Source organism: Varanus komodoensis, unplaced genomic scaffold, assembly GCF_004798865.1.
Source record: "Varanus komodoensis strain SLA01 unplaced genomic scaffold, ASM479886v1 scaffold13_1, whole genome shotgun sequence".
Classification (NCBI taxonomy): Eukaryota; Metazoa; Chordata; class Lepidosauria; order Squamata; family Varanidae; genus Varanus; species Varanus komodoensis.
Window position 1 is genome coordinate 6016606 of NW_025335408.1, and position 14538 is coordinate 6031143.

A 14538-nucleotide genomic window follows, 5' to 3' on the forward strand; every position below is an offset into this window, starting at 1 on the left:
AGAAGAGAGGAGGTGTGTTCCTGGGGAAGCACTGCAGGGTTTTGTTTCTTTGGAACACTGGACACATATGGTTTCTTTGTTAAATCTGCTTTAATTACAAATATCCATGTTGAAAATAAGTGAAGGCAAACAGCTTATTGAAGTAGACAGTAAATCCCCAGAGAACTCCTGTGCCCGCCCCAAGCTGCACTCCAGATCTTGCTAACTCTAGCTAGAAACACTCAGTTTTCTCTACCTCTGTCTCTCTTATCCAGAACTCCAAATTACTATCTTTTACAGTTTCTGCACATGCATTTGTGTTTGTGACCTGATACACCCACTGCTGCATGTGGCTTTCATGGTCTTTTTTGGACCCTCCCCGCCCCCACAACCACAATGGTGGGAAAGAGCCCCCTTTTGCCTTCACTATACCATTGAATTTTAGCAATGAACTGCCATTTTATCCTTTAAATAGGACTATCTTCAAGCCTTCCCCTGTTGCCTCACTGCTAAATTAAGCAGCAAATTCAGCTGGAAGTGTGGCAGAGCTGCAAGGCATGGTAGGGTACATGGGAACAATGTGGCTCCCCAAACCTCAGAAGTTGACCTTTCCTTCATTAAAGGAATGTGAATGTCATTTCCTCAATTTTCTGAAGGGAAGTATTAGTATGTTAAAGTAGCCTTTTCACAGGCCTGTCAAAGAAAAATGGTGCCGCACAGAAGCAAGTATACCTGCAGATAGGTCAGTTAGGTCAAAAAGCACTACCTGAAGTACACACCGTGCTTTTGTGCTGGACGAAGTCCTAAAGATCTTAAAAGCTTGCATACCTTTGTGGAATTTCAGTTGGCCCTACTGAATAATGTACTGGGAAATGGAGAAATTGGATTCTCCTCACTGCATAGTAACAATACACTATTTTTTCTTTTTAAAGGTAGTGCTAGAAATGCTTAGGTAGAAAAATACTCCTACAGCTCCCAGCATTCTTCAGTCAGCATAGCTTATTGGAAAACCGTGAGAGGAAGACCACTTTCTGCCACCTGTAAAGTGAGCTTGAATTGAAGGTTTCTTCCCATAGGTAACTCTCACAACTAGGCCTTAGTTGATTTAAAAACACTTAATATATATATTTGTTAATATAAAGACAGACATGTTTCTCTTCACTCCTGCTCTATACATTTCAGGAAACTGTGTTTCATCCAAGGCATGAGAGGTATCAGAATTGCAAGTGTTTTGTTTTATGAAATGCAGATTATCCATTCCAGTTTTTTTTCTCCCAAAATGTATTGCTAGGTGTTATCTAATACCAGCGACATCTAACACAGACCAGGTCATTTAGTCTGCACTCTCCCTTTTAAGATTGGGGCTGGGTTCACATGTCATCGCAAGCAACCCTGTGTGGTTTCCATGCTGCATGATTTGGGGGGGGGAGGGGTGGATTTGCCTGACAGATGATTAAGTCGTTTCTGTGCTAGTGTGGTTTTAGCCTTCCTCACTCAGTTCCCTCATTGTTGGTATTCATTCCCACAGCTACCATGCCTGAGTTTCAATCCCATGTTGGATGACTGGAGCAGCTCTTGCAGTAGCTGCCACTCTTTCCAAGAGTCTCTGTGGTAGCACCATGGAAACTGTGATAAGGCATGGATACCATAGAACAGGGCATTGTTTGTTACTGAGGCTTCTAAAAACCAAACTATGTTGAAAGTCCATGACAGGGATGAAATGATGGACTATCGTGTGGAAGAAACCACTGTGGTTTGTGTCATAGGTCTATCTAAACTCCAGAATTCATGGCTAGCAGTTATGGTTACATTTCTGGACTTTTCTGATTCTCTCCCATCCTCCCTTCTGCTTTTTGTGCCATCTAGCCTGAAGGCAAATTTGAAAGTTTGCATATGACTGTGGAATTTTCATTGGTCCTAATAAACTCATTGCCCAACTGTGGATTTTGGATTTTTCTCTCATCTGTATCTTTTCAAATTATGTCTATTTCATACTTACCTGTGCCAGTATGGTGCATATACTAACCAAGACAGCTTTTCTTTCTATAATGAATGTGCATTTCTGTGTGTGGTTTTGAGGCCAAAATGCAACAAAAATAACATTGATGAGTTTTGACTTTTTATGAGTATTTGAGCTAATTTCCCCATGTGAGTAGTATTTATTTGCTTATTGGACTTTTAACCTGTTCCATTAGCCAAACTATTCCCTGTTTTGGTAAAAGTACAATGCATAAACATCATATGTTTGGTTAAAATGTCCCCTGAGACCACCATTGGTCAGTAGAAATATATACCTATTAGTTACATGACCATGTGAAAAAGCATATACAATAAGATTCTGGTCTACAATCCTATACACTCTTACCTGAGATGCAGTCCTATTAACAATAACAGGACGTACCCTAAGTAGGCATGTATAATATTGCACTGTTAATTACTTTGCCAATCTGCATTTCATATGTGTGAACTTTAGAACATTACAACAGACACCATATTTTAGGGTAAGCAGCTGCAAGAATATCAAGCATCTATTTTAATAATGGATGAAAAATTAACTAATCGCAAAAATACATCATGAAGCTATCTTAGCTTTATCAAAGATAGTGTAGCTACTAAGTGAGAAACCCATAATTCTGTGAAAAGTTACAGAACAGTATTTTCTTTTCATATCTCTGCCCACTGAGGTTGTAAATCTTAGCCTTCTGCTAACCCTCATTCTGTTAGTAAAGAAGCTCAATTGATGTGTACGTTACCATAAGTACCATAATACCAGATAACTCATAGCCTATTTTAGTTAAACAATGAAATGAAGTTTTATCTGTTTTTGCTGTCTTGGTTTTCATAACACAAAAGGTATTTCAAAAAGATTATAACTTTAAAAAGACAGTTCACAAAATCAAATTAGAGAAAAATATCCCTCCATATAAAGCTTAACTGAGCAAATTTACCTAATAAATATGTATTTGGATACAAAACAGGATAAAATGTTTTAAATAAATAAAATAACCATAGATTCCAATATATGTATTGCAGTTGACTCAAAATATCTTTAACTGGCTGATAACCCCTCTCTCACTACAGCACAAAATAGGAGTCAGATATGTGCAATTTTATTGTCTTCTCTAAAGTAAACTTTCAAGATTTTGCTCTTTTTCCTCAAGATAAACAGAATTCCTTTCTCCCATCAGGGAATATCAAATGTCCATCCAAACTAAGCAAAGACCTTCTGGATTTCTTCCAGCCTCCCAGAGCCTGCACAAACTCTGCTTAACAGAGCCAGAAACGGAGGCGGAACTCCTCAAGAAAAACACCATAATGGTGCAAGATGTGCCTTGTGTCACAAATCAAGGGACACAATGGCAGCAGCCCCCAATTATACTTTTTATTAGTTGAAAGATATAAAGACTTTATTCTAATACACCAGTTTAGCATTTTTAGTTTGATTGTATGTTTCTGTTTAACATGACAATTCTGTTGGAATATCAGAACGGTGTGGTATATATGTTCAGGATGTACTCCTAACTTCTAAGTTCAAAGATTGCCTTGGTCCTAGGCACCCAGAACTACATTTTGTTAACAGAATTTAAAATGCAAAATATAAGCAGGCCACAACCTCATTGTTCCTAAAGGGGACTTTCCCCCCAAAGTTAGTTTGTTTTTTCATTTCTACAAGGCATGGTGTTCCCCAAGCCTTCTGATACTTCCCTTTGGTGTTTGGGTGTGCAGTTGTGGGTACATAGGCAACAGTCTGTACTCTGGAAACAGATGCAATGCTACATAATTCATAGATAAGTGAGACTTATTTTTAATTACTGCGAAGCCTTGGAAACAGAAACTGGAAGGCCGATGTGCTTCCTTGGAATATTTCCGGAAAAGTTTACTTAAAAGGTATTGATAGCACCACCATCTGTAGACATGAACCATTTAAGATACTATGAGCATTTCTACATGAAGCTTTTGACCTGTCACTTTACCCAAGGCTCCCACTTCTAGATTCTTTGTGGATTAAGATCAACTCCTTTCCTTGTGTTTTTCTCTTTCTTGCCTTCTTAATTTGTTCATTACACAAGCACTAGGTGGCTCTGTAGTATCACAGAATTGCATAAATACACCACGATCTCATATTGCCATTCACAAAATACCAGTTTTTTCTTTTTAGAGAAAAAAAGAATGTTAGAATGGTTGCATGGAACGGGAGGCACCATGAAATATGAGGATGTTGTATAAAGTGTGTGCAAACTATGGGAGTGAGGCATCAGGAGCACACAATAAATGCCTTGTGTAGAAAGGCTCGATATGGTGTGGCATTCTCCTGTCAGATAGCAGTTTGCTGTTGGATAGCAGTCAGTCTTATCCTGTTACAGGAAATCAAGTTTACTTTTTGTCTAAACAGCATTAATATAGAACACACCATAAAACAGAGGTGTAAAACATACTGTCTTGTTTACGGTAAATTTGCTGAACCCTTTATTTCAGTGGAAGATACAGTGCTATGCTTCATGATGAAGGAAAGAAGCTGTTGAATTTGCAGGATTACCATGTACTTTAATAATTGCTCTTAAAAATAACACAGATACAAAGGAAATGTTAGCTGTGGAATCATTTTGGCCTAACAAGAGCCAAAGAGAAATAGGGGTATCCTGACAACTGGTGCAAAGACATCCCCGCTTCTTCCTGGCCCTGGCCCAGTGGAAGCTGGAGTAATCATTTTCTGTCACCAAGTTACTGCTATGCTGCTTTAAGCTGGTGGGGGGGGGTGTGATTATTTATGAGAATTTGGTTACTTCTTTTGTTATACACACTGATCAACTGGATAAAGCAACACCTGCAGATAAGTAAGTATTATAGTCTCTTCTAATAAATATGGGAATAATATCTGAGGCATTGGTGTCAGGCTTCTATGCACCGCATAACTTACGTTGATGAAAATAAGAAAGAAGGAACCCTGTATATTCTGTCATTCTGTGTGACGCTCATGGCAGTGAGACAAAAGGAGCTAAGAAATATACACCAAAATCTTACAGATAAGATATCTGATAATCAATCTGCATGTTTAGGATTTCAGCCATGTTATGGACTGCTTTATAAAACAGCCAAGTGGTTGCTCCTGACTACTCTTTCACTGAAAATAAATTCACACAGGCCTAATGACTAAGTATATTAAATATACACTTGCCAGCATGTTGTTCTTGTATTCACACATTACAGTCTTAACATGTAAACTCAAATATTTTATGAGCTCATCTAGAAAATGTGAATGACTCAAATATTTGATGAGCTCATCTTGAAAATGTGAATGGCTCAAATATTTGATGAGCTCATCTTGAAAATGTGAGTGGCTAAAGTGCCCTTCCAGAAGCAAGTAACAGTTTCACTAATGTAGACCTACTAAGTAAAAAAAAGACAGGACAATGCTGTATTTTTGCTTTTCCTGTGTGAAAATAATAACGAACAGATGCGTAACTTTAGGATATACAATCTATTTCACATGCATTTGCTTTGTGTTAACAGAGGTATCCAAAGTATGACTTGTATTTTGGGAATGAGAATGACTGGGATAGAGATAAGATTGATTTTAAATGCATTTAGTTTTGGGAAAGCTCTGTTGATAAGAAACGATGGTTGCCTCTTTGCCTACCCTTAATTTAGTCCATGTTCATTGTCCAGGGGTCCAAGAATGCTGAAAAAGTCATTCCCAAGGGTGCAGCTTTTCCACGTACGTATGTAGAAACATTTCTCATCAGGCAGCCATAAATTTTTAAGAACACAGTTGTCACGTATAAATACTTGGCAACAATCCCATGAGTAAATATATTAGCATGGATGTTGTTGCTATTATTTTTGGATTTTGATGGAAATGTGGGAGGGGCATTCCTTTAAGCCAACAAGTTTCTTTAAGTGTATACATTGAACTGTATTATTCCCCCCACCCCCAAATTTCCTCTTGGCTAAAGCAGCTACAGCCTCTCAAGTTACATAAAGCTCTACTTGTTGAGAATAGAGGGTTCCTCCCATGACCACCACTTGGAGGCTAAGACAGGGTTCAAGTTCACTGATGCATGAATCCATTTGTTTCAAGACATATCAGAACTTGATTAACTGTCAGTCTGTTACAAGCTTGTCTTCTGCAGCAGCCAGCACGCTCAGAAAATAACTCCTGCCTGCTATGGAGAATTTCTCATTTTTTCAAGATGGTGCCTATGAGCCTGCAATTCCTTTCTTTCAGAGTTTTTTCAACTCAACTAATGCATCCAATTTTCCTGAAAGACAACCAAGAGATGAACAATTAGCTCAAGTAGAAATTGCTGTCCTGGGAATAATATTTATGGCGGCATCTGTAGGTAACTTTATTCTCATACTGGTGTTATGGAGGAGGAGAATGAAGCTGTCTAGGATATATGTGTTTCTGCTTCACCTGGGCATTGCAGACCAGATGGTTGCATTCTTTCAAGTGCTTCCTCAACTCTTTTGGAAAATTACAGATGTTTTCATGGGTCCAGACATCTTGTGCAGAGCCATCAGTTATCTCCAGTTACTGAGCATGTTTGCTTCCACTTATATGATAGTTGTTATGGCAATGGACAGATTCCAAGCCGTATGCTCCCCCATGGCATCTTTTCAAAGGAAAGGCGCTCTTTGGAATGCTTCTGTCTGCACCAGCTGGTTTATCTCTATAGTCTTTAGCGTTCCTCAAGTATTTATATTTCAGAAGAATGAAATATCTCCAGGTGTATTTGACTGCCAAGCTGACTTTATCAAACCCTGGGGTACAAAGGTTTATGTGACTTGGATTTCTGTAGCTATTTTCTTCCTTCCTGCAGTTATCCTCATCATATGCCATGTCTGGATTTGCAGAGCAATCTACATGCATATGCATTTGAAAAGCTACAATGATTTTGAAGTAACAAATCAAAAGCAAATGCTGCCATCTCAAATAAGCAATACAAAATGTATGTCAAAGGCTGTGATCAAAACAATAAAGATGACAGTTGTGATAGTTGTTGCTTATGTACTTTGCTGGTCACCTTTCTTCATTGCACAGTTGTGGACTGCATGGCATCCAAGTGATGCTAGGACTGAAGGTAAGTCAACACCTTTTTCTGAATTATTTCAAACCCAGTAATCACATTGCTACTCCTCTGCAGTTGGATGAATTTACATTATATCAGAAATCATTAATACATTTAAAGTAAAATAAAATACATGTATAGTGATACAAGCTATAGTGTTTTGTTTTGTATAACTCTGTTTTATCTTTGTCAAGTAATATGTTTGCAACTGTTCCTGTATGTGTGAGCATAATATGGGCATGATATTATATGGGGAAACATTTAAACTTGAGTTCAAAAGAAGTGTTCCTTAAGAGAAAAACAGTATTTTGTTTTTAATAAGCAACACAGGAAATCAGGAAATGCAAGTCCAAAAGATCACTATCATTAAGTTTAAAACTTAAAAACAATGCATGTATGGAATACATTCTTAAAATTCACAGGAGCCACTCTACTTGATCTGGACTTTATATCAATATAACAGTATTTCTATGTTTATTTTTTTTTAAGTATTGTTTTCTTTAACCTAATAGGTATTTTGTTGAAAACATGTCATTAACCAGCCTTGAAGTACATCTAGATAACTGCTGTATCTTACAGCTGATAAGTATTATATGTTATGAACAACAGGAGTAGATGGAAGCACTTATGTCTTAATGCACTAACAATTTAAGACAGTCCCAGTTAATTTTAAAATACGATGTATAATGCATATGAAAAGCTACATTGATCTGATTCTAGAATATTTTAAATGAATTTTGAAAATATGAGAAAATGTTAAAGACATTTGGAAAACCCTCCATTACTAGCAAAACATCCAGCCCACAGTTAATAATTTAAGATTCATAGAATCAGGAAAGTATTTTTAATGTATTTATACATCTATGAATGACTTGTAAATTCTTTTCCTTTCAGGTCCAGTAATAGCTATTCTTATGCTCCTAGGGAATCTTAATAGTTGTGTAAATCCATGGATTTATATGTACTTTTGTGGTCAAATTCCGCATTGTTCAAAAAACAAATTGGACAACACTGCAGCTCATGAAGAGTCTACAATGACCGACAGTGTTAACATGGGAGATAAAGAAGCTGAAGACAATATCACAGCTGTGTAACTAGTAACTAGCTTTATTGCTTATGTTTATTCATACCATGCAAACTTCTTTGAACAGTTTTTCTAATTGGATAAGTGCATGAAGTGGGAAATAAGTGCATGTTGTTTTCAGTATATCCATATTTTCTTTAATTTTGAAGCAAATATGTGGATTTAAAAAATATCCCAGCAAAATGTAAGAGACAAGCTAGGGCTATTCCAAACATTTCTTCCACAGTTTTCTAACTATTCTCATTTAATTTGACAGAAAAGAAACTGCTTTGGAACAGAAGTTCAAGGGAGACAAAAATTTTAGATAACTATCTCATATTTGAGTTCAGAGTTTTTGTACCAACCTTACTTATGAGGTGGCCAAGGAGTGTATGAGTGTTCCATCTGTCATTATACAACTGTCTTTCTGACAGCCTGCAGTCTCCTGGGCTTCCTGCACTTCAATTAAAGCCCATAGGAAGACAGTAAGAGACAATTCCTCCTGTAGATTTTTTCTCTAGAACGGCAAGTGCAGGCAGCCTAAGAACGTCTACCAACCTGATCCAGGTGCAAGATAATAGCAGGAAGGGGTGGGGAGCCAGGTAAAATGGTGCCTACAGGAAATGATCACCTACAGTATTCATGATACTGTATAATATCTGTACAATATATAAATGCTCTAATCTGCATCTGAATACTATACATCAGAGATTCTAACAGATTAATGAGGGGGGTGTGAAGGTGAGGAAACTTTTGCTGCTGTTAACTGGGAGCCAGGAACGTCTGCTGGTTTACTGTAAGTCATCTGGTGACTTAATAGTCTGTAGAGATCTACCACCTTCCCATCTCTGCTTTAGAGTGTTCAGATGTGCAACATCATTGCTGGATAGATCTGAAACCACATTTTGCAGATAATTATGTTGGAAAGACAGACACCATTTCAGAATGTAGTTTAACAAATGCAAGAATTCCAATGCAGTACTCGGAGTCATTTCTAAGAAAATTTGAAGAAATAAATTCATGGCAACAAACATTCTAGTTAGCACACCTTGTCATGTATGATCCTTGTGTGCATGCCAGTGAAAGAGGGAAAACAAAACATTTGAGTACAAGGGTGTAACAGAACAAGGAAAGGGGGCAAAAGGAACTCTTGTTTTCCTTGTTTCAGTTTACATCAAGGGAAATCGGACTTTACAATTTACTTTGTATATGTAGCAAATATTATTAACCTTTTCTGAATAACACCTTTAGCACTGAGCAACACCTTTGCTTCTATTAGTTAAATCCAAGACATTTTCCATGATGTGAGCCAATATGTAAGATGCTCTGATTTTAATGCTGTAGTAGTGAGATAAATCTAGAATGATAAACTTATCACATGGTTCCTGTTTAGGAATGATTTTGAAAGCTCAGTTGTCCGGTGGGACAGAAGTTGAATGAATGAATGAATGAATGAATAATATTTTAAAAGAGAAATGTGATAGAAACATCTTAAATATTAATAAATACTACTTAGCACCATTCCTTAGAGCTAATTTCTACCAGCTCGCATAAGGCTCAACAATTGTGGAGCAAGCTTTGACCATACTAGTCATTGAGCATTTCCATCTGAGATTCTATATGTACTGGTTGGCATGGTCCATGCTGATCTCATGATCTGTCTAAGCTGTGTTGGCAATTTCTCTTGCATATATTGTGCAGCAACTGCAACTCTCTCCAGGTATGCAATTATATCCATGTTATTAATCCTCTGCCTTGTGTGGTGTTGATAAAAACCTTATTTGGGGGACCAGAATGAGGTGGGTACCTCATATATTATCACCCATTATTTCTTTTCACTGTAAAAATTACACTGTCTATTCAGAAGTCAGCTCATTGAATTAAGTGGGTATTCTCAGGAAAATGTATATTGCATTTTAGCTCTAATAGATATATTATAGATTTATGTTTTATATCTATTAAACCCTATAACATTTGAAGCATATACACACTTTAAAAAATCTACATAGCTGAACTACATTGTGAAGAGTTGTAATAACAGGTTTTCATGGATTAAAAGAACTGCAGAGAGACAAGAGGGTAAGAAAGCATCATTTCTGTTCACAGAAAGGACAGTATAATCCAATCCTTTGGACTGCTTCTGATAGTCCTACCTGAAGTTGCTAGGGATAAAACATGGGGGCTTCTGTATACAGAGCATATGCTCATCTGCCAAAATATGGCCCCTGAACTGGTGATGGCTTCGGCTTATATGAATCTTTTCCTCTTATGGACATATAATGAGGGATGCTTCTTTTGAGTGTTGGATGCTGACCAGCTATATTATGCCAACACCAAATTAGGGTTATGAACTTTTAGTGTTTGAAATGTGACCTTTACTAAATATACACAACTATATTAAAGATAATATTCTAATCTTTACAAAATTTAATGTATCATATATTTAGTTTTAATGCCATGTGTTGTTAAAGCTTTAACATATTAAATACCAGTACCATCTCCACAAAAGTACTATATATATATACACACACACACACACACACACACACACTTTAAGAACGCTTCAGTGGCTACCTTTTTCATGGAGAAAATAAGCATTTATTCGGGTTTTTACTTATTCTTGCTTGGAAAAATTTCTTTTTTCCTGAGGGACCCATACTTTATCATCTTGGTCCAAATGACCATAACTTGGTGCCACTGCTGTCCTGTCTGTAATTAGGGTGCTCTTAAAGCAGAAAATGGCTGATCTCTCTGATGTACCTATTTTGTTTTTACTGAATATCAGAGCTGGTAGTGGGGTAGATGTGGCCTACCAGAAATTCAACATGTGATAAGAGGAGATTTATCTCTTCCCTTACCAGTGCAATTGCTTCCTGTATGACTAGATTAAAATTAAATGACAAAAACTAGAAAGCCCTCCCCTAAGCTTTCCTGCCATACCAGGGACAGGGTCAGGGGTTCTGATAAAGATAATCCTCCTCACAAAATATACTGTGTTCCAAGTAATGATCTCTCCACTCCTAAAGTGGAAATTAATTTTTAAAAGGAAAGTATAGCTACCTGATAACACATTAAACAAAATGTGCAGATAAGCTGTCAGTGAAATAACAGACAGGGTTTGGAAGCAAAGCCAGGGGACAAGGGAGAGGAGGAAGACAAGCCCTGCCTGGTCCCTGCCTCCATGACAAGGTTGCAGGCTAGAAGGGCTACCCAATTGGAGGGCCTGCGTAGTTCTAGGAGGCTAGCCATTTTTGAGAGGGGCATACCCAGGGTGATGGATCCCAAGGCTACTGGAAAAAGGGGTTTTCAGAAATAGCATCTAGTTTGGATTCAATGAATCACTATGTTTGTGCAGAGACTTCTTTTCTTGTGGTTATAGTTTGTTAGCCACAAACTTGGCTATAAAGTTAACTTGGAAATAAAGAGCTCTTTTGCAAAGAGATTGTCTGTTGTTTGAAATGAATAGGGAAGCTCCAGCCCCTGACAACACCCTTGTCTATTTTGCATAAGCTTTTCTTTATCCACCCTCTGGACACAAATCTATTCACCATTATTGAACTGCTCTTCCTATAGCCAATGGAGGAATGCCAAGGATGCTGCCATGCCATATTATGTCTTTCTTCATCTTTCTGGATGTCCAGCAATTCCCTTCCTTCAAATGAAAAGGGAAAAAACAAACAGGACAGCAAGAAAAAATTAAATCCAAGACAATCCTTGAAAGGTAAACATTCATATTATGAGGGCATTGTATCCAGTAAATTCCTTTTTCTACTACTTTCCAAGCCACGATAACAATACTAGTGTTTGTGGAAACATTCATTTTAAAACAGTGCCCCCTCTTTTCCAGTGGGGGTTCAGGACTCTTGTAATTTCACCTTTTGTAAGAAAGACTTTTGTTATTTCAGTGTGGTTTTGTTTTTATATTTGTTAAACTTAGGAAGTGACAGTGTTTCAATGAGAATATGTATGTATATATATTACACATGTTAAATCTATCTGCTTTCGTTTTTGAAAAGCAGGTGTACAAGGCAGGGTAATAGTGGAAGGTAATGTGCTTTCAGCTGTACAAACTCTTAACATCATATTTTACCCTTATGTTATATTGTTAATGATGACTTGTGGCTTAATATGCATTTCCAGTATTATTGGTAGAGTTTCAATAGAAAAACTATGTGTAGGATTCAGACTTCATCTTGCATGGAGAAAAATGAATGTACACAGTAGAACATCAATTAATCACAATTATCTTGTCATTCATTTCAATGGGTCTGTTCAAACTTTGGCAGATCTGGACCTAATGCAATGTGAACACCCTGTTTCAAACAGGTTTTGGCTATTAATATATACCAGACTATAAATATATGCATATGTTTATAGGGTTGCAGTATACGTTTGAAATTTGGTGTACATGGTATTAAAAAAAAGAACCTTGGAGTTTGAAAGTGCCATCTTGACCTATGCATGTTTAGACAAAAAAATGGCCTATTTTGTCTAGACATGTATAGGATCACACCTTAATGGCTCCAGTATCCTCTTCTGGCTACAGCAAATAGTGTAAAATGCACAGATCATGAATTTTTCTTTGGGATCCAAATTAAAAGTTACATCTGGTTTTCTGCATGAGGTATGGTATTGGTTAACAGAATGTATTATTATTGGCTAACATAATAAAATCTGTAGTCAACAAAGCATATAAACAATAAAATGTTTACATGCAGAATACATGGTTGTACTCATACTATTAGAAATACTGAAATTAGTCTAGAGTTGCTTCATATTAAACATTTAGCACAGAATTGCCAATTCTCATAAACATGTTTATGGGGAGTCTTACAACATTTTAATCCCTTTGTAATCTTCCTGAGTTTTTGCAATGCTTCTTTTATACTTTTTCTTGCAACAAAAAGTCCCACATTTTTGAGAAGGTCAGAAAGTTAGTGCGATTTCAATACATGTTCAGTGCTACTTTGCCCATTTTTAAAAAGATGTATACTGACATGGGCAATGATGTATCATGCAGGTGAACAACTTAGCACACTGTGTCCAATTAATATTTTAAATCAGGCCTTGAATTAGTATTAAAATGCTTTTCCAGATATAATGTTATATTGTTAAAAATTAAAAGCTAGCAAAACACAATTTCATGAAAGAGTGCTATAGTGCCGTACCATGTCGACAGGTATCCATGTTTATGTGTTCCCTTCCTTTGTCACTCATTCTCGTACTAAGGGTTAACCATAATACAAAATGAGTTCATTTTTACAGATAAAAACATACAATAGACTCAGTTGTTATCTTAGCTTATAGAGTTACAATTTCTATACTCCAGGCTGACGAAACTCCAGCAGCCTCTGTGACCAATTCTGGGTCCTTCTCAGGATGTTCTCCTTCCACTCCCAAACCCAGAATGACTGTTAAACTGCCCCTCACAACTGCCTGTCCCCAGCCAGTATTCCAAGTGTTGTGATTGGCTCTGGACTCACCAGTAGGTGGACCTCCAGCCGTCCATCATAAATACCAATTAAAAGAAGAGAAAACTTTTAGATCACCACCATTTTAGCAATGTCCTTTTCCTCCCCATGTCCCCACTGCCAACTTAACACTTCTAGTTCTACTTCAGATCAAAAACAAACATTAAAGACAGTTTTTTGACATTTCATGAGGGTAATGGACAATCACATTTAAATTAATAAGTGCTTTCTGCTAAATAAATCATTTATTTTTTTGTTAAAGCATCACTTGATTTTTTTAATGGTCACTCAGGTGAACTGAACTTTGCCCTTTCTTACGCATAGCAACTGTGTGTCATCCAGTAGTATAGGCCTGGCAGAACATAGTGGAATGAATAAACAGAAAAGGAGCCATACTCCTGAAAGTGCATAAAGTCAATTGCAGCTCCTTTTGTACCTTATATTGGAAGATCAATGATTTATTAGTACAAGGATTCACTCATCTGGAAGCCAGCTTATCATAAACGTGTATCATACATACACATAAATCTCCAATAACACCCATTTTATTTCAAGCCAGTTAAACAAGGTTCGGTTCATTCAGATGACAATCACTGTGTAATGTTCCATGTCTTATAAAACTTCCAGTCATCCTTATTTATTTGTGCAAGAAAAAACACCATCTATTGATTCCAGCTGTGATTAAAGTTTGCAAAGTGTTCTCCTGTCTCCCGTGCCTTCTCTTCTGTAAGCCAAAACAGTTTTATTTATGAAAGAGGCCTTTTGCCAAGTCAGTCAAAGAAACAGAACAGATTGGCTTGGATCCAAAGGCCATGCCGTGTGAGCCAAAGTCACTTCCTCTTGCGCAAAAGAGCTGCCAGTTTTTCCCCACCTGCAGTTCGCTGTCCCTCTGACTGTATCCTTATTTGGAGCATATCTTAAACTGGGAACCAGCTGTCAGGAGGTTGTAGATGGA

General features: G+C 37.2%; 1 protein-coding gene across 1 annotated transcript; it reads left to right on the forward strand.

Moving 5' to 3' along the window:
- Positions 1–6145: 6145 nt before the first annotated feature.
- On the forward strand, positions 6146–8143 carry LOC123019811 (mesotocin receptor-like). The gene is made up of 2 exons (XM_044422870.1): positions 6146–7061; positions 7944–8143. The coding sequence occupies exons 1-2, from the start codon at positions 6146–6148 to the stop codon at positions 8141–8143; spliced, it is 1116 nt and encodes a 371-aa protein (XP_044278805.1).
- Positions 8144–14538: the final 6395 nt, after the last annotated feature.